This window comes from Monodelphis domestica, chromosome 5 (genome assembly GCF_027887165.1).
Source record: "Monodelphis domestica isolate mMonDom1 chromosome 5, mMonDom1.pri, whole genome shotgun sequence".
In the NCBI taxonomy this organism is placed as follows: domain Eukaryota; kingdom Metazoa; phylum Chordata; class Mammalia; order Didelphimorphia; family Didelphidae; genus Monodelphis; species Monodelphis domestica.
This window is the reverse complement of record NC_077231.1, coordinates 147,030,424-147,057,733: the sequence shown is the minus strand read 5'-3', so window position 1 is coordinate 147,057,733 and position 27,310 is coordinate 147,030,424. Positions and strand designations below refer to the sequence as shown.

At 40.3% G+C, this 27,310-nt stretch overlaps 1 protein-coding gene and 1 long non-coding RNA gene across 42 annotated transcripts in view; one reads left to right on the top strand and one right to left on the bottom strand.

The window, feature by feature from the left end:
• Positions 1-12,648, top strand: part of LOC103093069 (uncharacterized) — a 111,144-nt gene extending 98,496 nt beyond the window's left edge. Inside the window, exon 4 of the long non-coding RNA XR_008912576.1 lies at positions 9,003-12,648. This is a non-coding gene — a long non-coding RNA (uncharacterized LOC103093069). The remainder of the gene's footprint in view (positions 1-9,002) is intronic.
• CELF2 (CUGBP Elav-like family member 2) overlaps positions 1-27,310 on the bottom strand; it is a 969,858-nt gene that overhangs the window by 42,481 nt on the left and 900,067 nt on the right. For 21 of the 41 annotated variants that reach the window (XM_056800816.1, XM_056800818.1, XM_056800817.1 and 18 more), the window contains 2 exons: positions 15,307-15,441; positions 3,439-3,483 (listed from right to left, as the gene is read on the bottom strand). In XM_056800816.1, the coding sequence (XP_056656794.1) occupies positions 3,439-3,483; positions 15,307-15,441 (180 nt within the window). The remainder of the gene's footprint in view (positions 1-3,438; positions 3,484-15,306; positions 15,442-27,310) is intronic. The other 20 variants (XM_056800805.1, XM_056800807.1, XM_056800822.1 and 17 more) reach the window with 1 other exon arrangement.

Here is a 27,310-nt window from a genome sequence, read left to right as displayed (position 1 = left end):
CCACTTGAGTTCACTGAGTAGGGGAGTGACAGTCAGATCAATGCTTAAGAAAAATCACTCATGAGGTATGGTTGGGGAAAAAAAGACTAGAGATAGCATAGGGAAAAGACGTCTTGGGAAAATTATAATTGCCTTTTAAGTATTTGTAACAGTCATTCTGTTGAATATAGTCTTCACTTCCTTTCCTGAATTTGAGAGGGAAGATCTGGGGGAAAAGTGTGGAAGTTGCAAGGATACAAATTTAGGAATATAAGGAAAAACTTAATGTTGTTCAGTTATGTCTGACTCTTTGTGACCCCATTTAGGGTTTTCTCAGCAAAGATACTGGAATGTTTGCCATTTCCTTCTCCAGTTCATTTTACAGAAGAGGAACCTGAAGCAAGCAGGGTCACACAGCTAGTAAGTGTCTGAGACTGGATTTGAATTCAGAAAGATGAGTCTTCTTGACTCTAGGCCCAATACTCTATTCACTGATCCACTAGTTTTTTCCCTTTATTAATTTAGAATATTTTTCCATAGTTACATGACCCCCCTCCCCTGCTTTCCTCCCCCACTCCTGGAGCTGATAAGCAGTTCCACTGGGTTATACATGTATCATTATTCAAAACCTATTTCCATGTTATTGATATTTGCAGTAGAGAGCCACTAGTTCTTGATGTTAGAACTATCCAAAAAATTTCCCTAAAGTAGTTCTCTACTTAAAAATTGTAGTGACTAAAACTTGGTCCTCACTCATGCTGAAACATGAGAGGCAGGAAGTTAGAGAGTGATGTGTTGGCAAGCCATGCCCTTGAGGAATACCTGAAGCATCCTAGAACACAGATCAGGAGCTAGAAGGACCTTTTAGAGCTAATTCAAAATCCTCTTTTTGCAGATGAGGAAACTGAGGCCCCAAGAAGTAAACTGACTAGACCAAAGTCACATAGTAAAAGCCAGAGATGGGATTTGAGCCCAAGCCTTCTCACATTTATTAGCTGTCATGGGCTGTTTCCCTCAGGACTCTAGAGATATTTATTCTAGAAGGGAAATTGGCAGGGGGATAAGTAGGAGAATAGAAATATTATGGCTATTTAAAAATATTTGATAAGCTATCATGTGGAAGAGAGAATAGATTTATTACATGGTATTCTGGAGCAGGAATTAGCATAGCAGTATTATGCCAGGTATGGTTTGGGAGAAAAAATTCATCTTCCTGAGTTCAAATGGCTGTGTGACCCTGTTGCCTCAGTTTCCTCATTTATAAAATGAGCTGGAGAAGGAAATGGCAAACCATTCCAGTATCTTTGCCAAGAAAACCCCAAAAGGGGTCATGGAGTGTCAGCTATGACTAAACAACTGAACAACAACAAACCACCTTTTTCAGCAAACCATTCCACTTTTTGGACTGCTGTAATTATTAGGAAGTTTTTTCCTGACATCAAAACTAAGTTGGTCTCCTTGCAACTTTCACCCATTATATCTGGTTCTGGAGTCACACAAAACCAGTCTAATCCTTTTTCCATATGACAGTCCTTCAGACCCTTGAATGTGGCGATCATCTATTTCCTCTAAGTCTTCTTTAAGCTAAATATATCTGGCCCCTTCACCTCTCCTCATCTTGTGAACTACAGGCCTCCTCTAGTCACTCTCTAGGTTATCCCCATCTCAGAAAAAGTGGTTTGTTCAGAGAGATGTAATGCCAAACAGTGAGCAAGTGACAGATCTGGACTCTGAGCAAAGGTCTCAGGATTTCCAGGTCTACGGCTTACATCCTCACTTGTCCTTGTATCTCTCCCAGCACCTCACCAATGCATTGCATCAATTAGGAACTTGGTAAAGGTTTATTAAATTACTTAATTTTAAGTTCTTTGAAGCTCAGCACTTTCCCGTGGTACAAAAAAAAAATTATGGTTTCCAGGAAGTGGAATCTCTCCACTTCCTTATATTGCCTCTGAAATTCACTTTTCTTAGATCTCCTCCTCCTGGATGGCAAAGGATTAAAAACAGCCCCACGCACAGCGACAAGCAAAAAAGTCACACAAGACAGCACGAATCTGCCTTCAGTGCATTCATTAAATGCTTTCCATGGAACAATTAGGCGGTGAGAGCACAGCAGCTTTGTGGTTTAGGAAATAAAATAATTGTAAACACAGAGAAAATTGCCTGCATTGACCAAACATATACAGGACTCTGGAGCCTGTGGTTGCTTGTCTGCCTGAAATGATCTTGGCTCCTGTGTTCCAACTGTGCAGGGAACATTGGGGAGAAGGTAGAATAATTAAGCAATGACAGAGGCCCCATCATTATTAGCTAATCACAACTTGGGGGCATTAACAAAACACAGAGCATCTCTGCTCCCACGGGGCCTAATTATTCCGTGATAACCCCACCTCCATTTTTAATTTATTCCCCAGAAGACGGGCTTTTGTGTTCCCGAGGAGGCGGGTGTGCATGGTGTGTGTGCAAGCCGCTTGTGTCGGACAGTGAGAGAGCAGAGATTCTGGGCTTTTATCCCATTCCTTGAAAAAGGCTTCTCTGCTGAACATTCGTGCATCTCTTACCTTTTTCTGATGCCCCTCAGGTCCTACACAGTTGGGAGCTGCAGCACTAGTCAGAGGAGAATAATGCAATTCTGCCCACCGTGTTCCAGCCCAGGGGAAGACCCCAAGTGTACAGCCAGAGTTTAGGGTTTAGTAGTTCATGGGGCAGGGACAGTGTTCTAAAGACAGACTTGAGGGAATCAGTGAATCACAAAGTTCTAAAGAATCGGTTGAAAGAGGTTTTTTGGAGGTTGTTAGATGGTGCAGTGGGCAGCTACATGACACAGTGGATAGAGCAGGGGGAATTTGCCTTCATGAATTCAAATCCAGCCTCAGACACATACTAGCTACGTGACCCTGGGTGAGTCCTTTTGCCCTGTTTGCCTCAGTTTCCTCATCTGTAAAATGAGCCGGAGAAGGAAATGGCAAACTATTCCAATATCTTTGCCAAATGGGGTCATGGAGAGTCAGCCACAAAGGAAACCGGACTGAGCACAGATGGTGTAATGGATAGAATGCTGGACCTGGAGTCAGGAATCGTTCAAATCGAGCTTCAGACATGTATTAGCTGTGAGAACCCAAGGAACTCACTTTACCTCATTTGTCTTCATTTTCCTCATCTGTACACTGAGGATCATAATAGCACCTACCTCCCAGGATTGTTATGGGGCTCAAATGAGATAATGAAGCACTTGCAAATCTTAAAGCACTATTTAAGGATTAGGATCATTATTGCTATCGTGCTTTCTTTTGGATCACTTTTAGGGCTCCTTCTCTGTTGCCTTTGGCATGCAATGTCATGTCTTAATGCCCCAAACGGTTCCACCGTGTGTCCTTCGTTGCTGTTTCCCCATTTGTTTCCAAAGGCCTGTTTGCCCCATTTTTAGCCAAGTTTTCCAGGTGAAAACCTCTTGATTACCTGTCAACAGGTTGGGTACCTTGACGCCTGGTCTTGTTTTAGTGCCTACAAAGACAGGAAATGAAGTGAGATAGGGGCATATTGGGTCAAATGTCTGAAAAGACCTACCTGGTGTAAGCTCCGACTACATGGTTCTACACAAGGAGAGTCCCCCTGACCCCTTGTCCTCTGGCCTGGGCTTTCCCCGGGTGATCCCTGTGGGATGGAGCGGAGGGGCCGACTCCTGAGCTAGCGCCGGCCCCGCAGAAAGGCCCCTGCCCTAGGCCAGGCTCACAGACTGGGCCCTGGCTCTGCTCCTGAGCACCACCACTCCCCATGGATCCCGTCATGGCTAAAGGAGGGACAAAGTGGGGTCTCTGGGGGGATGGGAGTCGTCCCGAGCCTGACCTCCTTCCTCTCTGCCAGGGAGCAGGCCCCAGGAAGGGGGAAGACCCGAGAATTTCCAGAGCCATAAAGGAAACCAAAGCACTGCTCGAGTGCCGGGGGCCTGCGGGCAGTCCCATGGGCCTGGGTATTGGGTCCCTATGGCCTGGCCAAGGGCGGAGCGCATGCAGTACGGCTAGAGATTTCTGAAGCGGAGAGCCCCGCTCTCACAGTGTTTAAGCAGGCCGTCCAGCGGGGCTGCCGCCATTGTAAATGGCCAACCACAGGCTTCTCTCGGGCTCCTTGCAGAGCCCAAATCCAGCACATTTCCTGAAATAAAAGCAAACAACTCTCCCAGGGCCTCGGTACATGACCCTGAATGGTGATAACTACAGAAAACCCTGCTTGGATACTGTTCTCTTGCTCCATTTAACCCAACAGTTCCATTTTGTCTTGGCTAAGTAGGCTAGGTTGGTTTTGTAACCTCAAGTCAGATTTGAACTAATGTGGAAAATTCCCCAGCAAGGCAACAAACAGGAAGAACTGGGGGTTTCATTTCATTTGTACTCGTGCTTCATGGAGGGCATTTTTTTCCCTCTGAAATTAGAACTGGGACAAGATGTTTGTGAGCCTGAGCAGTGGGGGGGCCTGAAGAGCCCCTCTCCCTAGCTTGTGAGGCTCCTGTTCACAGGAAGCGATCTGCCTTCGCCCCAGTCAGGCAGAAATGGGTGCTGGCCCTGTGGCTGCCCCACGGAGGAGAGAGGAAAGGCCTCCTGCGGGACGGGGCTCTGAGCCGAGTCTCACAGGAAGCCAGGGACACCAAGAGGCTGATGTGAGGAGGGACAGCATTCCAGGTATGAGGTGTGGCCAGTACAAAGGCATGGAGAGAAGAGATGGAATGTCATATCTAAGGAATCTCTGCTAGGCCAGAGTACTTATCACAGGATAAACATCCATGTGTCACAGGGGATAGTATTTTCTGACATTAAAAATATGTCGCCGTGGTTGAGTCATGTCCGACTTCTTGTGACCCCATTTGGAGTTTTCTAGGCAAAGATACTAGGGTGGTTTGCCATTTCCTTCTCCAGCTTATTTTAGAGACAAAGAAACGGAGGCAAACAGGGTGAAGTGACTTGCTTAGGGTCCTATGTGTCTGAGGTCAGATTTGAACTTAGGAAGAGGAGTCTTCTAATTTGTAAAAAAACAGATTTTTTTTAAAAAAAGTGTCTTTTGTGCTTCTTCTTAGCCTAGCATGTGTGTGCTGGGCCTCAGGCAGCTGCCCACCTTGGCTATTTCTATACCTGCTTCTGACTCCTGTTAGTTTCCTTAGATTTGTATATTTTTAGGGAGGGTAGAGGCCTTCATCCAAAGCCTTAATCCAAAAACAATCCTATCTTGTACTTTAACAGAATATCAAAGGTCATGTAGTTTGGCCTGAACCTGATCAAAAAAACCCCCTCTATGTAACAACTACACCATGATTCTTTTGTTTGACAATGGTCCTTATTTCTCTACTTAAAGAAAATTCTGGTGTTGTTTTTGTAAGGAACTCAGAAATTCTGAAAAAGTCTCTGTGAAGAGGGAACAGGTCATTGAGGATTTAACTCACTTTGCAGATGTGAAAATGGAATAAAAGATTAAATGACTCACCCAACATCATACATTCTCTTAACTCTAGTTTAAGGAGTCCTTAGAATGCGTTTTGTTGTTTAATTGTTTCAGGCATGTCTGATTCTTTGCAACTCCTTTTGGGGATTTTTGTGGCAAAGGTACTGACTGGAGCAGTTGTCCATTTCCTCCTCTAGCTCATTTTGTGGATGAGGAAACTGAGGCCAATGGAGTTAAATGACTTGCCTAGGGTCATACAGCAAGCAGATGTTTGAGCCTTTTGGACTTGGGTCTTCCTCAACCCTCTCACCACGGTGCCACCTAGCTGTGTACTAGGATGAACACAAAGGAGAATGGCAATGGGATGCTTCCTGGATCCTTCCCAGCTTCCTCAGAGAGCCATTGCCAGGCAGATCAGTGAGGAATTGCCTGCTTCCCTTTAGTAGCCTGGAGATTCTTTTGGCCCAGGTGTGTGCATACCTTTTCCTCCCCTCAAGCTCATGGATGTCTGCTCTAAATATCTTCCTGTCCAATTCTAGATGAATGTAACGTCCTTACTGGGCTGCCTGGAGGCTTTGAATGATGTGTCTGTGTCAGAGGAGATCCCAGAGAACAGGGAGTGGGTGAGTGGCGCCCTCTGGGTAATATTGCCGAGCTAGATTGGGTATTTCATTAAAAATGCTTCTTGAAGCTGATGGTGATGAGAAAGAGATATACTCGAGGATGACAGAATGGGGAAAATCTTCAGCTGTGTTTATGGGAAGTCTGGTGAATGTGGTAAGTTACACCTCCTAGGGAGGGTGTGCTAAATGTCATAGTGCACTTTTAGGCTTTAAGAGTTTAAAGCTGCACTAAGACATTTGGGACACCTCATATCTGGGGAAATTGTTCTGAGACCGATGCAGGCAACAGGAGTATGCCGTGAGTCAATATTCTGTGGATATGTAAAAAAAGACAACCCAGAAAAACTATTTAACTTACGTAGATCCTGCTCTCATTGATAGAGTAAAAGAAAAAAAGAAGAAATGAAAGAAAAAACCAACTAGAACAGCTTTTTTTTTTAAAACATCCTATCAAAAAAACCCAACAGTGAAACAAAGCATTGAATGAACTACTAGCTTCAGAATTCGTGGCAGGGTATTCTGGCCCAAAGGACTACGATAATCATAGCTCAGGGCACAGGCAGAATTTACTTGCATAAAGCAAGTGAAGTGATGAACCATAAATATCTCTACCCCCTCAGGTGTGCAGCTTTATTAAGCTTTAAATTAGTTCAGGACTATTAAGGACTCCAGTCTGTTCTAGGTCAGGGGCATCTCATAAAGCATTTGAAGCTGCCCATCCAGCATTCAGAAGCCATGCTGTTGGCAGGAGCTGATGACCCTCTGGCAGACCAGGAAGCTGGAATGAATTAGAGAATCAGCTGTAGGAGTTCTGGTTCTTTAGACCAGCCCACTTCTGGTTTTCTTAAACTTCTCTCCTGGCTCTACCAAGAAGTAAATCCCTAGGGTAGTACCACTTTCAGCCTCCTACTCTGAACAAGCATCAGAATTCATCTGGCATGGGAGGAGGTATTTTTTAAAAATGGTTACCATTTCGGTAAGGTATTAAAAAAAAATCACAGTATCACAGAAACCAGACAATTAGTATCCTACCCCTCCCCCCCCCCCAAAAAAAGCCTGGGAAGAATCCTTTTTGTTATTTTAACTTTAAACAAAGGTGGAATTACTTTCTCAAGAGTGGTTCCTTTCAGTACCAAAATACCTAAAAATTGTACAATGTGCCCTCTTATTTAGACACTTTCTCTGGGAAACCACAATGTAGAAGTGCCAGGTTCACTATGAACAATAGCAAACACCACCTTTTGTTTTGTTAAAATTTATCCAAAAGGTACAAAATTGAGCCAGAGGCTTCTTTGCTCTTTCTTCCTTTATAAGATTGTTGTGAAACACTAAATTGGAAATGGAGAAAAATGGACCATTTTGCTCTCAAAATTGACTCATAAAATGTTTTTTTAAAATATTACAAATAAACAGATTGTGAAAACTTTTATAAGAAAGGGGAGTCATACAAGCCAGATTTTATTACAGCCAATTCCCAGGGGATTTCTGATTTATTTTGCCAAGCTGGAATGAAGTTCTTTCAAATATTACTTTAAGTAAGTGGGTCATGGGATGGGCTTGGGGATTATTTTCCTCATCATGGAATTTCACTTATAGTAAAGGTTATTTACTATTAGCTCTGTTCATGTTGGTGAACAGAAAGTGAAATGTCACAGCAATAAATCTTTCATGTGACCCCCAAAGTGATGCTAGCAAGAGACACACCTGGATACCGCTTCTGGAGAGGAAGCAGAAAATGCTGAGAAGGGCAGCTCTGCTCGAGTAACAAGCTGCCAAGTCTCTTTTTATCTGTGGTAATGAGGGAATGGGGCAATCTGACAGCAAGGCTTATTTAAACTCATGCATAATTGAGACATCTCGTTTTAAAAACTTGTCTTTTATGCTGCCCCTACCCCAACAACTCATGAATGGCTTTGTTGTTGTTGAGTTGTTTCAGTCATGTCTGCCTCATGGTGACTCCATTTGGGGTATCTGAAAAGACATGTTGCCATTTCCTTTTCTGGCTCATTTTGCAGATGAGGATACTGAGGCAAAGAGGATTAAGTGACTTGCCAAGGGTCACATAGCTAGTAAGACTGAAGCTGAATTTGAAAGAGTGGTTGTGGATGGGGAAAAGAGAGTTCACTTTTTCTCCAACTATGCAGTTAAAAAAAAAGATAGGTGGGGGCAGCTGAGTAGCTCAGTGGATTGAGAGCTAGGCCTAGAGACGGGAGGTCCTAGGTTCAAATCTGGCCTCAGACACTTCCCAGCTGTGTGACCCTGGGCAAGTCACTTGATCCCCATTGCCTAGCCCATACCATTCTTCTGCCTTGGAGCCAATACACAGTATTGACTCCAAGATGGAAGGTAAGGGTTTTTATTAAATAAAAAAAAAAAGATGGGCAGGAACAAAAATGGGGACAAAAGTCTAGATGAGTAAACCCCAAATTAAATAGTCATCACTGACTATTAAGCTGACATCACTGATATCCATTTATTATTATTTATTTATTATTTTATATTATTATATATATTATTATTAATTTAATTGATTAAATTGGCATTACTGAGATAACTCTACTTACAGATTAAGGATATTTTGTGAATGTAAAACTGATATCAGATTGCTTACTGTCTCCAGGAGGTGGGAAGGGAAGGAAAGAGGGAGAAAATTCAGAACTCAAAAAAACCTCTCAAATGTTAAAAATTGTTTTTAAGTGGAACTGAGGGGAAAATAAAACATTTTTTTAAAAGAATATTTTGTGAAGTAAAATGCAGCCTTCCTTCTCTCCCACAATAATAACAGTGGCAAGGGCATCTCTCCATGTGCCCTAGTTGAGGGCAGGAGGTTCTTTGGAAAATGAAATGGTCCTTTTAGTGGCTACAAGAGGAGAGAACATCACTTATCCTACAGCATGGCACCCGAGTCATTTGCTAGTCAACCTTCACCAGACACATTCTAATGTGGATCTGTTTTGATTCATTCTGCAGAAAGCTGTCAGCCTCCCATATCCACCTACAAGGGACACTTATTTGGGGGTCACCTGGGAACCAAAGCAGAGACACCGAGGTGGGTGTACTGGCCTGTAACCGAGTGTCACGATGACAGATTTGACCTGCTGACTGCAGAAATGTGTATCGAACTGACCTGAGCCATCAAAAGGAGGCAGCTGTTAAAATTTCTCTGTGAGCACCGTAACTTTGCCACAGTCCTCTCTGGCTCTCATGAAAACTCCCACATTTTGACAATTGGGGTTTTGCTACAACAACTTTAATGAACGCTGTCTTGCAACATGGGCCTCACCCTGAATCGTCTTTTTAGATCATTACTTCCTACAGAGCATCGGCACGGAAGGGGTTCATCCCAGGGAATTAGTTTTAGACAGTCACATGGGGGTGAATGGAAAGAGGGTTCGAATCCTACTTTATAGATGGGTTAGTGGTGTGTCTTCCATTTAACTTTTTCTGCAAAATGAGGATAATCATTATAGCTGTTACAAACAGAGTCCAGGGCAGCCAGGTGGGGGAGTGGAAAGAGTGCTGGGTCTGGAGTCGGGAAGAACCGGACTCAAATCTAGCCTTGGATGCTAGCCAGCGAACCCTGGGCAAGTGTTCTATAGAGCTTACAGCATTCTATAAAGGCCCTTTATTGTTGCTGCTGTTGTTATGTGCTCAACGGTTCTCATTTTAAGATACTCATCTCATGACTCTTAAACAACATTATTCAAAGGTTCTAGTATATTACTGAATAATTACAATAACCATAGGGTTGAAAAGTGTATTTAAGGCATCTTTTTGATTACAATCAGGCCTGCTTCTCACTTACTCCTGATATTTATAAGCATTTTATAGTTTGCAAAGTACTTTACTTATATCATCTTGTTTGAATCTCATGACAATCCTATGAGCTAAATATTATCAGTATATTCCATTCATTTTGCAAATGAATGAACTGAGGCTGAGAAGTTTGGACAGTTAAGTGGTGTGGTAGATAGAGACCTGGGACTAGAGTCAGGAAAATGAGCTCAGACCTGGCCTCAGATGCTTACTAGCTGCAGAACCCTAGGCAAGTCACTTAACCTTGTTTGCCTTAGTTTCCTCATTAGAAAATGAGCTAGAGGAGGAAATGGCAAACCCCTCCAGGATCTTTGTCAAGAAAACTCCAGATGGGGTCATGATGAATCGGACACAAGTGAGAAACCACTGAACTCAAAATATCTATTACAAGAATTGAGATTCCACAAATTCTCTACTTCTGGTTTTTCTATTCTATTAAATAAAGAAAATGGAGGAAAGGAACAAGCATCTCTTCTGAAATGCAGTGGGCTTTACAATTATAATTATATTTGATCCTCACAACACCCACAGGGGGCAGATGCTATTACTATTACTGTCACTGCCACCACTACTACTACCTAACATGCATATTGCTTTCTATGTATCAGGCACCGTGTTAAGCCCATTACAATTATTATTTCACTTAACCTCTCTGGTGCTTTTTACTGTATTACTACTCCTACTATTACTATTACCACTACCATTTTACAGCTAAGGAAACTAAGGCAGACAGAGGTTAAGTGACTTTTCCAGGGTCATATAGCCAGTAAGTATCTTGAGGTCAAATTTGAACTCGGGTCTTCCTGACTCCAGGTCCAAGAGCCAAGACTCTAGGGAGCAATGAAGAGTTGCTGGATTTTGAGTCAAAGGTAGTCTGGACTCACATCCCAGTCCTGCTGCCACTATGTGACTTTAGGCAAATTACTTAATCCCTCTGGGTCTCAGGGTCTTCATCTGCAAACTGTAGGAATTGAATTAGATAACTCCTAAGGTCAATTCCAGAATCAGTTTATGGTCCTGCGGTTTCCCAGGAAAAAATAAGAGAAACCCAGTGTTCTCTGTTCCTTCCCTGTTGTAGTTATTTGCACGGGCAAGCTGAGGGAGCTAAACCTGGTCATAAAATCATTCAGCTTCTTTACCCCACTTCCTTTCTTTCTCTACCTCTACAAGGCAATAAAATCAAATGGCTTTTTGGTAAATGAGTCACCTCCCTTTCTCCAGAGGGAGTTTCTCTACATCCTGAAGAGTTTAGCCAGAGAAGATGAATAGAGAAGTAAAATAAGGGATGATGAATGATAATAAGTATGAATAACAATTAGACACAAGACAAGCAAGCAACAAACTGGAAAGAGTGGAGGTTATAGAATGCTTTCTTTGCTAGATAACGGTTTCCTATTGTTCATTTGGTGGCTAAGCCCACCTTGGGATGTTTTTTTCCTCCTCTGCTAAAGTGTGAAACTGCATGTGTAGGCATAAACTATCTAAGCCAAAATCACTCATTTGCCATTGCAATGGTAGGCTTGACTGGCATTAAAATACATTCAGTTTTTGTTTTCTAAGCTCAAAGAGCTGGAAAGAAAGTGTAACCATTTACTCAAAAACTGACATGAGGCACCTCAGAGAGGCAGAGAATATGATAAAACTGGGGGGAAAATATTACCTATATAGTTATAAATTAAAGTTGTTTGAAAAGTTAAGCATAGAATGGGGAAAAAAATCACCTCCACATAAAATGTCTTCTTCCATTGAAAGACATTCTTTATGATTCTTGTATATACCTCATTGAATCTCAACTCAGAGAGGCAAACAGAAACTTTTAAAATATTCTTGTTTAAAAAAAAAAAGAAAGAAAAGAGAGGAAGTTCACCAGGAAGAAGCACTGCATTAGATGCAACAGTAAATGTGATAAGCCTAAACAACCCCCCCCCCCCCAGTTTCCCTATCTTTTCCAGGCTGGCACTGCATCAGCCATTCACAGATCCCATTCCAGCACTGCTGAGTTTGGAGGCTTTGCCCTGCTGTTTCTCCCCTGGGCCAATTCCCCTCCTTAGGCAGTCTGGTGGCTTCTTTCTCTCAGAGACTCACCATATTGGTACCAGAACTGATGCGGACATCTAGTTGACTTAGTCCATTGCAGTTCAGAGGTCTCAAACTCAAGTGAAACATTAACCTCAGTCTCCTCTGTAGAGGATATTACAGAGAAGTGCCACCATGACTAGTAGAAGATTCCCCCAAAACATACTCAAATAAGGTAACAACACTGCTGTCACTCAGAGGTCTCAAAATACTTTAGGAGAACCTCCTTACTAATCCTACCACTAGCCCCCTAGCAGATAGATGATGGTAACTATGGTTTCTCTTTCATCTGTAGCAGTGCCACACAATTGTTCTCTTTATGTGAGTAGCAGAAATCCATCCCTCAAAAACAAGTTCAAATTTGGGAAAGAAAAAAAATGACCAAAGAATTAATGAACAAAATAGGAGAGATTAATATAAATAAAGGAAACAATTATCATATCAAAATATAAGACAAGAAAGCTGATTAAGTGAAGCATCAAAAGACCTGTGAGAAACTGATGAAAGGCATAATATGCATTTACCTGGTTTTTATTCTTTCATGATTTAATTTTCAATTTTATTCACTACCATCTGATAATTGCATGAAACAGTTACTCTAACCATGGGCAATTTAAACAATTTAAATTTTTATTTCAAGGCCATGAGACAAAAGAACCTATTTATTGCCTGAGGGGATTTTTACAAAAATGAAAGCTTAATCTTTCATGTTTTTTAAGCAAAGGCTGTTTAAAATCATTTATAATAATGCTTTAGGGAGACTTTTCCTGGGCATGCAAAATTGAAATTATAAATTTACAATTATAAAAAAAATTAATAGTTTGGGGGATTTCATTGTCCCTCTCCTTTCTGGATGAATTTGGCTGCAGCTTAAGAAGTGGTATTTTTAAATACCCCAGGAACAGCTTTAAAATTATAGAATTCTCTGGGGGAATTAAAAAAAAAAAGAGGTCATAATGCCATTTCAAAGTTCCACTGGGTCATCTTAATGGTAAGTATTTAGCCCTGTTTGTTTTTAAAATAAATAATGGTATTAATCTTAAGAGCTGTTTCAAAGTGGAATATTTTATATAAAATCTCTTGGACTCACTGGAGATCCATGAACACTACCAACCACATTTTCTGGGGCTTTGACTTAGCCCCTGATGGAAATTAGACTAACAATTTACATTCACTTAAATGCCACATTTTTTAGTTACACTTAAGAAAAATAATTGAAATGCAGATTTAAATTGTTTCTGCTACTATAGCTCAGTTTTAATGGGAAATACTATCAGCCATTATGCAGGGCTTTCTTCCACAAAGGAGGGGGAAAAATCACTTACAATAATACTCCAGTTAACAGAATACACAGAAGGGCAGAAAAATTACTTTGAGGTTAAAGTGAAGGACATTTTGCCATGGTGGCTTTTCAGTTATTGAGAAGAGAAGGAAGGAAGAAAGAACATATCTTTTTCTTTTTGCTGTCATCTCCAGGAAAAAGGGATGGAGTCAAACAAACACAACCACCATGAAAATCCCTTTCCAATTCAGTTTTTACTCTGTGTGTTAGATAGAGTCACTAGGTATTCAAATATCATCCCTTTTGGATGCTAACTACCTTATGCTCTGGAGTGAAATGAGCAAAAGAAAACAGATTTGGAAAGAGCTGTCTCAGATCAGAGAGCTAGGCTCCTAAGATGACTTGAACTCAAATATAGCATCCAGCCTGGTGATCCTTAATCTTTAAGGAACTCTGATAGTCATCAGTACTGATTTGGATTCTCTAGAACCTCAGGAATAAATAGGCCAGGGTCTTCTGTTCTCAAGGACACTACAGATTGAGAAAATGCATGCTGTGATGACTAAAACAACTCAATAGTCAGAAGAATTTTTTAAAAAAAAATTGGCTCCACTCTAAAAGGAATCACCATATGATCCTGTCAGTCTTGTCTCAACACTGGGCTGCTATTCTGGGCACAAAAAGGGGTGAAGTCACACCTAAAGGGCTAGAAAATTCAAAGAGGAGGAAAAAAAGTGAGACCTTCTTGGATATTTATGTGCACTCCAGTGTCTAAGCAGCAAGTGTGTCAGCACAGAATTCGTAAAATATACAAGGATATGAAAAAAGGGCATTTGCTTTTATGATAAAGGGACAAAGTCTTTGAGGTAAAAAGAAAAACTTGCAAAGAAATATTTGAGTATGTTTCCATAATTCTTTCATGTTTATGAAGTTTTATACTAACAAATTCTCATATATGGAGATTATGAGGATTTGGGTTCCTTGAACAAATCATTGAATCTGGTTTTTTTGTTTTCTTTAGATCCCTTCTAGCTCAGAAATCTAAGCTCCCATGATGAGCTTATCATCATTCTATTATCATCATTCTAGAGAAAGAGATAGGAAATTGTGACAGAATTCACATTTGAACCCAGGGCTTGGGTTCTTTAAGCTCATTGCTCTTTTACCACTCCCTAATAGACTTTGCTAAATCACACCAAGAAGCTTAGATGGCTGTGGGCATCACATTAGAATAATCTGAGCTATATGATAGAATAAGGAAAAGGGAAATTATTTTTTCTCAAAAAATTGTCTGAAGTACTGAAAAGTAGTATGTTCATGTGAATCTGTGCATAGAATTTTAGTATTATATAAAGGAGGGACATGGAGTAAATTTAAGGTGAAGAATCCAGCATAGAAAATCAATAATTCAGTTTACAAAAAATGAGACCTAAAGAAAAATTTCCAGGGGGTGAGGGTGGAGGAAATCTGTATAATAAATTATTATTATTCTATAAAAGTTTTGCTGTTGTTCAGTCTTTTTTTTTTCAGTCATGTTCATCTCTCTGTGACCTCATTTGGGGTTTTCTTGGCAAAGATACTAGAGTAGTTTGCCATTTTTTTCTTCAGCTCATTTTATAGATGAGGAATGGAAATAACAGAGTCATGTGACTTGCCCAGGGTGACATAGCTAATAAGTGTCTGAGGCCAGATGTGAACTCAAGAAAAGGTATTTTCCCAATTCCAAGCCCAGATCTCTTTCCACTGTGCCAACTAGCTGCCCCTCTATAAAAGCACCTTTGGGAGAATGTCAGACAATAATTTTTTGGACTCTGGGTTCCAACTAATGGAATGGATCTCTGAATTTGTAATCTCTGGACCTCTTTTTCCTGTGTATCCCTCCCTTTTAAAAATATTTATTTCTGAGGAACAAAACATAGAACCAACTTAAGACTTTGTTTTTTGAAACAAATGAAAACAGAGCCATCCTTTCCTAGGTGGATTCTTAGCTATCCACCAAAAACATCTGTCCTAGGATAGGTGGGACAAAAACAATTCTTCATGGACCCAATAGAAGCTCTTAGTCCTGCAAAACCCTGGAAGTAGAGGAATTTCTCTTACCAGGACTTGTGAGGGCTCCCAGGGCACTGCTTGTTGTGGAGAGAGGGTTTGCATTGGTGGTGGTAGCGGAGGTTTGGGCAGCTGCTGCAGCAGCAGCCAAGGTTGCCAGATTCTGTAACTGTAAAGCGTTCATGCCTGTACAGAGAACAAAAAAAAAACAGCATTAGCCCTGGGCTCAAGGTCAGGAGAGGCTCGCCTTCTTAGCCCAGTCTCCTCTGCAGAGGAGCCTTCTAAAATGACCCCCGTCCTATATGGCGAAGAGTGGGGCACCTTCTTTGCCCCCAATCCTTACCCCTCCCTTGGGTCTTTTTTGTTACACAGAGCTAAAACTCCGTGCGATGAATTCATCCGTTTGCCGTGGGTGGTAGCTGCCTTCTTTATCCAAACCTAGACCCAGGTCTTCCAGCCCCAGGCCTGGATCTCTGTCCACTATGCTCCCGAGCTGCCCCCTTTCCTGGTGGATCTAAAATCCACATCAAATGCTTAGAAGAGCAACTGGGTTTGGGGGCATTTTTCTGTGCAAATATTCTTCTAGGACCCTGGAGATGCTGTGATGGGAAGTGTGACATTATTTGGTATTACAAGTGGTCTCTCATCCATAAATGAGTCATGTTCTGCTGCTGTACTTGAAGTTCTGCCTCTTCTCACGTGCACACTTTTGCCACCTCTCCCCTCTCTGCTGGGATGTCCAGCCTTCCTCCTTTTATATCCCAGTTCTCTACTAGTTGAAATACTCTGCACTGATCATTCCACTCCTGGCCCCATCTGACCCTCTCAGAAATGCCAAACCACAGAACAGCCTACCACCCCCATGGCCTGCTTGTACTGGGATGTGCCTCCACAAGGCCTAACCCTACCTGTTCCATTTGGTGTTCATTTTGGTGGAGACTCCCAGGCTTTTCTGTCACATTCCTCTCCCCATTCCTGACTTTCTGGTTGCACCTGTTTATCTGTTTTGACTGTTTATCATTTTAATTCTGTTTGTATCTCCACAGCTTAGCACAGTGCCTGGCACATCGTAAATGCTTAATAAAAGCTTGTTTGCTATTTTCCTTCATCAAGGCCTAGCCCACACACCTTCATGAGGACTCACCAATCCCTCCAGCTAGAAATGAACCTTCCTTCACTCAGTCTTATAATATGTTGATATCTTTCTCCCTTTTTTGGGCATAGGTTGGCCGATGTAAAATTTATATTTGAGCTCCTTCTAAAAACGTATTAGAGAATCCATAGAAGACTGCCAAAAATAGGCAGGAGAAGAATAAGACAGAAACTAATGAAGAGCTCAAGGGAAAAAAACCTAGATTAAAAAAGAGTTTTGAGCTAATAAATACTACAGTCAAAATGCTCTGACTTTGCGGGCTATAGGATGCAGAGTCTACTTTGCCTGTCGCCTTAGTCCTTTGAAGAGAAGATGCTGCATGGGTGCTGAACATTGCAGATAAATGTCAGATTCTTTTCAATATATTTATAGGTTTTGTTGAACTTTTTCCCCCCATCAACTAAAACTGATTTAAATGAGGGCTCTCTGTTAAGGGGGAGAGAGGAAGGGATAAAGGGGGAAATTAGTGTAGAACAATAAAAGCATATCAATAAAACTATTAAAAAACCCTTCTGTTTTAGAATTGATAGTAAGTATAGGTTTCAAGGCAGAAGATGGGTAATAGGTAGGCAAATGGACTTATGTGACTTGCCCAGGGTCACATAAGTAGGAAATGTCAAAGGGCAGTTTTGAAGCCAGGACCTCATGTGTCCAGGCCTGGCTCACTATTTGCTGAGCTACCTGGCAGTTCCTTTTCATTTATTTATTTATTGATTGATTTATTGATTTAGTTTTAAAGACAGGCTATCATAATGCTGGGTCCTGTGGTTTCTTTTCTTTTCTCTGTTTCCTTCTCTATCCTCTTTCAGAATTTTGATACTGAAAAACAGAAATGAAATAATATTAATAGCTAATATTTATTTGAGCTTACTCTGTGCCAGTAACTGTGGTAAATACTTTACAATTATTATCTCATTTGATCTTTACAACAACCTTGGGAGGGAAGGGCTTTTATTATCTCCATTTCTCCCCATCATTTCAGAGGAGGAAACAGACTAATGGAGATTAGGTGACTGGCCCATGGTCACAAAGTTACTAAGTGCACAAGATCAGATTTGAACTCAGTTTTTTACCGAGGTCACAATCCAGCATTTAGCACATGGCATAGAAGCAAAAAGCCACTTTCTTCTATAACATAGCATTTCCAAAATTCCTAGCCAATCTTTAAGATGAAATGTCACTTAAACCTGTAGAAATTCCAACCATCCCAGAAAAAAAAAAGTGAGTATTTTCCAGTTCCCTAGTTTACTAACTACCGGGATTAGCATTTGGAAGATGTGAAGAAAAAAGTGAGAAGATCGTGGCAGGAGGGAGCCAAGTGGAAGGTTTGGGCTCAGATGGATGGAAGCCAGTGGCCAGGTTCCTAAGCTCTCTAACTCTTTGAAAATATCTCTAAAAGGCTAGGTTCTAAGAGAATTAAAATAAAGGGTAAAATAAGTTCTATTTGCCCCCTATTGGGCCCTTGGGGAGAGGGAAAGAGAAAACTGCAGTTTGAGGGAAGAGACAAGGCGAGAGATTTTTAATGAGTAGTACTGACATGCTACTTGTATTGTCCCTAATTGTTCCTAAAGTTCCCTTTCCTAAGGTTGCTTAGAGGAAAGGGTTGGGAAAACCTGGAAGTACTTCACAAATGTGAGTTATTTCCACAGATCACAGACAGCTGCCTCAACTGCTATAGTTGCCTTTTACTTCTTTTTATAGCTTATCCTTTATTCATGCTGACCTGGTTATAGGATCTAGCTGAGTACCTTGTCTGTTTATTGCCTCCTGAATACCTTCACCTCTGGGACAGAAATAACTAATATTTATAAAGAAGTTTAAGGATTGAAAAGTAATGTATGGCTCATTTGGTCCTCACAACAACCCTGAAAAATAGGTGCCATTGTTATTCTTATTTTATAGTTGAAGAAACAGGTTTATAAAAAGGTTAAGGGACTTGTCCATTCTCATGCAGCTAGTAAATGTTTGAATCAGGATTTGAATTCAGTAATTTTCTTTTTTTTTTTTAATAAAAATTCTTGCCTTCTGTCTTAGAGTCTTGATTCTAAGGTAGAAGAGCAGTAAGGGTCAGGTAAATGGAGTGAAGTGACTTGCCCAGGGTCACACAGGGAATATCTGCGGCCAGATTTGAATGCAGGTTCTCCTGACTCCAGTCCTAGCTTTCTATATACGATGCTATGTTAATGCCCTGAATCTAGTTATTGAGTCCAAGGTAAATCCATAATACTACCTAGGAAGAAAAACAAAAACAGCACAGTGAGGTATCATTTGCATTTTATAGGAGGAGACTAAGGCTCAGAGATACTTATTTGTGATTATGTAACTAGAAAAGTCAGAGTTGGATCTCAAATTTAGGTCTCCAAATTCAGGCCTATGTTCAGCTTACCTTATTAAGGACAGGAATGCCACTTCTATCTGCTTCACATTTTTATCTTAGATGAGTTTCTAGGGCTACTTTCAGTGATATGTGGCCAAATAAATGCTTTGTAGAGAGGTATTTTCAACATAATCTGGAAAGTGCTTGGGACCAGCGGGAAGGCTCAGACTATGGGTTAAGATTATAAATAACCTTTTTGGCTAGAATATAAAGTGAGGCCAAAAGGTCCATAAAAAGATGGAATCTGTTCTCTCATCTTCATTTTCTAAGGACAAACCAGTCATTTGGAAACAAATGTCCACCTCCCTCTCCAGCCTTACTTAAGCTGTCTTTCACTCTTTCAAGGTAGGGGTGATAATCTCCTTTTCTAACCATTACGCGGACCCCAGCTATTGTGAGTCGTGGATCTGAACCTTTTTGGCCCTCTCATACTCACACAGGTCCCTCTTCTCCATCTTGGTTCTGCTGTTCTGGCTAGATTTCTTTCAGCATTGACCTCTGACTGCCTAGCTTGGACTTGGGCATCTGACATTGAGGCAGAGATGAAAGGAAAGCTATAAATGGTGCTGTGGCGCATCTATAACATGGTCCTTGGGTCAAGAATGAACAAAAAAGAATGCTTTTCCTTATTCTATATCAAGACTAGCTTAGACTAAGTCAAAGAGGCTGTTGATTCTCCGAAGGCTTTTAGCAGATAGCTGTTACCTGTAGTCTTAGCTGAACTTTCTGGTACAAAATATCAAAGACTCTGAGTATAAGGCGATAAAATGGAGGAACATATACAGAAGTTGCTAGAATTCTTGGGGAGCTTAAAGATACAAAGCAGGAAAAGAAGCAACCATTCCTATGTAAAAGGCTGGGTATTCTGAATTCAAAGGATGGGGGCAGGACAGAAATAGTGGCTTCATTCCTTTCTACATTTTTTCCAATGATTCATCCATGAAAATTAATATTGGATTAGCTCTGAATCCAAAGCCTTCTGTCACTGGGTGTGACTTGTAAGTGAAAAGGATGAGTTGTACCATTACTTCTTATTTCCTTAAGGTTACCTGCATTTCCTGAGAAGAGGGACTAGGGCCAATCTTTGTGAATGTAGATATATCAAAAGATTTTTGGGCCCTCTAATTTTTCCTCTCAGTCTAAGCCTCAGTTTCTTATCTCTTTGTCTCTGGGACAATAGGTTCATAGGAGCTTATATTTCTGAACTTTATAAATAAGATATGAAGAAATATACTGTCATTATTTCTGTCTACAATCTCTTTGACTCACCTGAAAGTATAAGTACTTAATCAAATCCCTAGGAGGTAGTACAACTGCTCTGATGTCCTGATGTTTCATCTTGGTCAAAGGCCTATCCCTGTGTCTAAGGAAACTTAAAGCAACTCTTATAAGGAGCAACTAGAAAATAGATTTGGGGAATGGTCAGTCTAAGAACAGAAACATCTTTGATTAAAACAATCATAGCAGTACCTTTTTCTCTACCCTGAATGGTTCCAGGAAGACTGAGCATCTCTCCAAGGGTACAATTCCCAAGCTTAACACTTCTACAGTTCTATATGGTGAAACAAATCCTAAAATTGAACTTTGTGCCTTTGTTTAATCTGGGTTGTCAAATTTTGTCTTAGATTTAGGATTACTACAAAAATAAAGATGAAGTTGGTTTAGGGCAAAGGATTCCAAGAAAGAAGAATAAACTGTCCTCAATGTATTCTCACTTTTTTTCTCTCTTATACACACTTCTCTTTCTGTCTCTCTCCCTTCCTCCTGCCCCAATCATGCTTGCATTTATAATAATTTGTCTCCTCTAAGCTTGACAGAAAATCCAGAGCACCAAGATCTTATTCCCTAAAATAGAAGACACCTGAAAGGCAACCCAGCCCAATCCCCTGATTTTATAGGGTAGGAAGATGAGACTCAAGGAATCCAGATGCTGAGTCCACTGTTCTTTTCTCTAAACCATTTATATATTTGACTGGCTTCTTAGTTATTTCTACCAGACACACCCTGAAAAAAAGGTATATGAAAAGAATACATGTACTCCCTAACAGCTCAGAGAAACATGGGCTTCTCTTAACCTCTTACCTAAGCCTTCCCAGTTCTGGAGGATTTTTCAATCAATTTTTTTGAGTGCTGAGAATAAGGGGGGGGGGAAGGAGGGGAGGGTAGAGAGAGAGAGGGGGAGAGGGGGGGAAGAGAGAGAGAGAGAGAGAGAGAGAGAGAGAGAGAGAGAGAGAGAGAGAGAGGAAGTAGGGGAAGAAGGAGATGGGGAAAGAATGATAAGAGCAAGAGTGAGAGAGAATTCCTTAAGGAAATAAATTTTTGTAAAAAGTACAAGAAAACAAGCTAAGAAAGCTTTCCAGGTTGAATGACATCATTCTATATTCTCATTCTTCATGTCTAAGTAGGTCATCCTCCTTAAGTAAATCATTCTTCTCTATTTCACCACATTATCTATGTCTTTTGTACCAACAGTCTCAGAATCTTCATCATTCTCTCTTCTGGGAGTGAGAGAGCTCCCCTTTACTTACTAAATCTGAATTCTCTCTCTGTAGAAGTCTTGGGGTGGGGGAAGGTGCCATAAGTAGTCTACTGGCTGCACAATAGATTGTTGCTGTGGTTGTTTAGTTTGGAATGTGTCATTTCTGGCTTTCTGTGGACATATATGGCCTGCATGCAGGGTCCATTCCTGTTCCTTTCCTACCTCCTCCCCTTGGCAGCTTTTACAAAATTCTACCTACCCAGTTACACTTTTCTGTCTCAGCTACTCCTACACAAAAATTCTGAACAGTAGACCGAGCGGCAGTTACCATGGCAGGAAGCTGGTACAGCAAATAACTCGACCCAGGAGAAAGAAATAAAATAATGCCTGAAAGTATACCCATCCTAGGAAGAGTGCCTTTTAAAATGGGAGGCAGCATTCTTTCCACCTCCTGAGCAAGAAATTGCTACGGTTCTTAGGAGGCCAACAATATTAGAAATGAGAAGTGAATTAAAAAAAGATCAGATTCTGTCAGTTAAAATGTTATGAATTTCATCAGAGCACTGATATATGTTTGGCAAAAAGTTGGTAATACAGGAGTTCAGCTTTCATTTAGTTATTTGGTAAACAGAGGAGGGGGAAACACTTTACCAAACAATGAGATTATGTACAAAAATAGTTGCACAATATTCTTGCTTGAAACCTAAATTTAAAAAAAAATTATTTATAAGGAGAAGGGCATGAAAATTTAATTTAATGTTCACCTTAGGTAATTTTGTGTCTTATTGTTCATAGCAATTACCATAAATCTGCATATCAATAAGGAAGAACAGATGTCAGTTGTTACAAGTGCTTGCCAATCAGGTCTGTTAAAAAGTGACAGATGGGTGGTTATAGAACATTCTCATAAGGCCCATTAGTACATTCATAGGAAATTTCAGTAGTGTTGGACTGTCACAGATAAAGTTCTGTCAAACAGAGGATAAGTGAGTCCAAGATTCTACTTTATCAGTTTTGGGTACTGTCTCCGGTTTAAGATTCTTGGATCAAGGCATAGTATTGTGTCTCTTCCCCTCCCCTTCACTTCCTTCTTTTCTTTTTCCTCAACTTGTGACATTTAAATATCTCAAGCATTCTTTCTGGAAAACCAGTCCTGACTTGCATCTTCTTTCTGGAAGTTTCCTCTTTCTTAAAAAAAAACAAAACTCGAGTTTTTATCATGAAATTTTTTTGAATCCTGTAAGATTTGGCCTCTACTCATCCTTGGTTAGCTTTGATCATTATCACTGTACATCAGAACTTAACCCCCCACTCCAGGAGACTTAATCTAAGAAACTTAACACTCTTCTACTACAGGAGAACTTTTAAAATTGTGGTCTGGAGACCCCTGAGACCATTCAGGGGGTCTGTGAGGGCAAAACTATTTTCATCGTACTACTAAGATCATTCAGTTTTGAATACAGTAAATTTCCATATACAGTATATCCCATATAAAAGCTCTTTGACAGGGGGGCGGTGTTTGATAATATTTCAGAATATAGAGAGGTCCTGAGATGGAAACATTTGAGAGGTGCTTACTTCTTCCTTACATCAAAGGATGCTTAAGGCTATGGGGAGACCTTTTCTGGTTTACCAGAGTATCCTTCTCTTCACCAAAGGCTTCAAAATCTCTACTGTTCATTTAATAAGTTTCTTCTCCTTCGTTTCCCTATCTTCCAACCTTCTCCCAAATTCATTAATTTTGCTTTGAGAGATGTAGTTTTCTCATTAAATCTCTGTCCTGCTCTTTCCAAGTGCTGTTTTTGAGCTTAGTATGTCCAAAGTTGTGACTCAAATAATGGACCGACAACCCAGTACTTTGCTTTAGGAAAACTTCATTGCTGTTCAGTTTATAGGGCCTCAATGGGTTGGTTTGGTTAGAAGGGTGACATAGATAAAATTTTGGGTGGTGTGATTCAGGAGATGGGGGTACCATACATGATCATGGGAAGGAATCAAAGCTAACTCTCATCTTATAGAAAGGAAATAGAAATCCTGGGATCACAAAACCTTAGAGGATTTTAGTTCATTTTATTAATGAGGAAGCTGAGGCCCAAAACTCTGGAGTGATTTGCCCAAGATCACACATGAAGAAAATGGCAGACAAGATATGAACTGAGGTCCCCCTGTTTAACTTGTGTTTATTTTTATATGTATGTACCATGTTTTTCATTCTTTCTGGTGAGATAAAACATGTTACAAAGGAATTAAGCAAAGAAGAGCCAAAAATAAAATCAATCCCCTGGCTCCTCAGAATCTTAGCCAGATGTCAAAGAAGGACCCTTTTTGAGATTTCAGAAAGCCCAATAAACCAGACATCGAAGCTACCTGAGAAATGGGAAAGTTTGTAGCAAGTTTTGTTTTGTGAGGGGGAAAAAACCTCAAAGGAAATATAAAGCTTACAAATAAAAGTAGCTAAAAGCTTTCAGTTCACAAAGATTTGATTTCAACCCATTTTCTGCTTTTAGGTTCTATATTGAATGTACGCTCTCCTTTTCTCTAAACAATAAAAGATGTTTAAAGTTAATTAGGAATTGAAAAGGCAATAATGAGATTGAGGGGAAAAAAAGCATATCTCATGTCTCTTGATTTTTATTGACACAATTACTTAGGGTCTTGTCGTTTAAAAATTATTTTCTTCGTTCTATGGTTTTATTTTCTACCCAAATAGCTAAGTGTTTTACTGTGTCAGAACTAACCATTTTACACTCTGGTTATAAACCTCTCAGCCCCTTGAAAGATAGACCATTATGGTGTGAAAGCTTGCATATAACAAAAATACTGTTGCCTTCAAAAAGGATATTTCACTTTCTTTGCTGAAATTCTCCTGACTGGACCACTTAAATTTTACACATTGGATCCTATTATGTGGGTACTTAGTGAATTGAATATAATATATGCCCCCTGCCATTATGTATCAATAATCAACATGTATTTCTTCTCCCTAACTACCTTATGTTTATTTGAATGGATTCTTTTATATTTGTCCTATTTATATTCATATATAGTTATTCTAGTTGTCTCACACGATGGAGTGTAATTATGCTCTTTAAGAGCAGGGATAGATTTATTCCTTCCTTGCCTCTGCCTCAAAGACTCCATTTCTTCCTTTGAAAAGAAGCCAAAGCACCCACTTCCTTGGTCCCCTCAACTGAGGAGACTCACTCTCTCTCAAATTACCTTACATTTTATTGATTTTAGATTTATTCTTTTCACATTTTTTTCTATACATGCTTAACAGATTTACTTGTCTCCTCTATTAGAATATAAGCTCTTTGCACTGTCATTCTTTGTATTTATACCCCCAGTGCCTAGCACAATGGTGGAGCATAATAGGAACTTATTAATTGCTTGTTGCAATTGATTGATCTTCCAGTACCAGGTACTGTGACTGAGATGTGTCTTGTTTATTGAGTGGCTTGCCCAAGATCACACAGAAAGTAAATGGCAAAAATGGCAGATGAAATATTTGAACCAAAGTTCTCCTCTTTTACTTAACAGCTAATCTTGATAACATTACATTTTACTAATACGCCCACAGTCAAGTCTGAACTTTCAAGAGAAGGAAACTGAATAGCTGAATTAAGCTCAATACAGAATGAAGTCCCAAGTTCGGAAGAGAACATCTGCCTTTTTCTTGCTAGAGCTATTACCAACTCACAAGGCTGACCCTGGAATGATGGTTTATCTTTAGAGCAAATTACAGAATGACTAGGTGGCACAGAAGACGGAGCACTGGGCATACATTTGGGAAGACTCATTTCCCTGATTTCAAATCTAGCCTTGGTCCCTTACTAGCTGTGTGATCCTGGACAAGCCAGGCCCCCCTATTTGCCTCAGTTTCTCATCTGGAAAATGAGCTGGAGAAGGAAATGACAAACTACTCCAAGAAAATTCCAAATGGTGTCAGGAAGAGTCAGACAAGACTGAAAATGACTAAAAAGAAATAAAGAAACAAAATAGAAATAAGCTGAAGAATAAGACTCCTCCTTGAAAGTTTGTAAGAGGATTCTAGAGCAGGAATATGCCCAAGTTATTCTTATTAGGAAGCAAAGACCAAAGCATTGACAACATCTACCATTTAAGAAGATGCTTACTTGGTTATCCTTTGTGTGAATGAAGACTGACTCTTCTCTTTGCAGAAACAATCAAACAGAGCTATAGTACCTACAACTCCTTTGATACCATTTTGAAAGTGGGGAATGATGAGAGTTGATTGGTGATTGTACTGCATTTGATTTCACAGCCTATTGAGATGCGGTATATTGAATTTAAGATGTTTGAGGTTCAGTTCAAAAAAGGCCTGTTCTAGAAGGCCCAGAGCAAGCACAGAGTGGCATTAAATTAACCATCTGCTCAGCAGCCTGGTCATGAAGTGAAGGAATTGCCTTATGGAATAACTCTTTTAGATAAACATGGTATTTAAATGAGCACATGATGCATGCAAGCACTAATGATCTGACCTGTAGTTGGCGAGGTAAGGAGCATAGCATCCTAATGCAGAATGACATGCCACTATGCCCACAGGAAATAACACCCTTGGCAGTCATTTCAGGACCCAGTGACCTTTTCTGCATAATTCAAGTGTGGGAGGAGAAACACCAGGACATCCTGTCTGGAAACTCCCTAATATTGGATCTAGGAGGGCCCAAATTATTGGAGGAAAAACTAACCCTTTACTAATAACAGTAACAACACATCTGAACTATGCTTTGGAGCATGTACCCTTCTATGTTGGAAAACTCCCTTTGCATGTTCTATTGTCTCTCTAGTCCATGCAACACAACTCAAAATACATTAAATATGAAATGTGATTCTGTGCTCCAAGGCCAACTTCCCAAGCTGCAGTGCAAATATGCTACTGAATGACTCTCATTTCATCACACTAAGGTATATTTTTTCTGATGGCTCAAATGCAAGGGCATAAGAAATGCAACAGAGAGTGTAGGCAGGGCTGGCAGGTTTCAGGAATGGAGATTCATTCAGCAATATTGTCATCCACAGGCCAATTTAGATGGTCAGACAACAAGTTAATATTCATCTGCGATACTCCTGCCATAATGGCATGCTGGAATTGAACATCTATGGGGAGAAACCCATCTATGCTTGTTAAAAGTCTTTCAAGATTCATTCATAGTGAAACAGGCTGAAGCTAAAGATATGATTTTTTTTAAGGAAGGGGAAAAAGAAATGAAAGAAAACTTTTTTTTTTTCTCTTTAAGGGTGGGGGGGAGCAATGATGGATGAAAAAGCTTGGTCTCTTATTCAGGGCACTTAGGTCTCGTTTCATTGATTCTCGGTGTCCATGATTAAAATAAACCGAATCTGCTTTTCACATACCAGATTCTGTCATCTCTTTCCCCCGCCTCTTTTGGAATCGAACAAGGGAAAAGCTTTCTAACTGCTTTTCACAGCAGGTGTAATGGGCATTGGTGTTCTGATTTATTGCCCATACTGCCTTCATTGGCATCACGTTAAGTTAGGATATCAGCATGGAAGGTCACACAGTGGGAGTGACCTTTTACTAATCACTACACCTCAGTTACTACTGGCACAGCTCATTACCAAAAGAAATCCTTCAGTGCGCTGGCTTTCAAATACAGTCACACTTTGATTTTTCTAGAGACCAAAGATAATATTTCCAGATAAAAGCTTCTGTTGCACAATTCTGTCAACCTGGGTACTGGAGTCAAAAAAGGCATGCAGTTAATTGTCTATGATTATCAAGGGATTGCAAACTTGTATCAAAGGTAGGTCTGTAATCTTGGCTTTCATTAAGAAGGTCAGAACATTTTTATTGACTGCCTATTATTAAAATGTTAGAGGGTTGTCATTAATTTGGCTGTCAGGATATAGAAATCTTGTTGGAAATCCCTCTGTAAGCCTAGAAGTTGCTTCATGGCTGCTGGAAGAGCTGAGACTTCTCAATTTGTGACTGTAATGAATTTGAGATTTAAATGCACACGGTGAGACCAACCTCAAAGCAGGTCCTAATTTAAGTACCTAA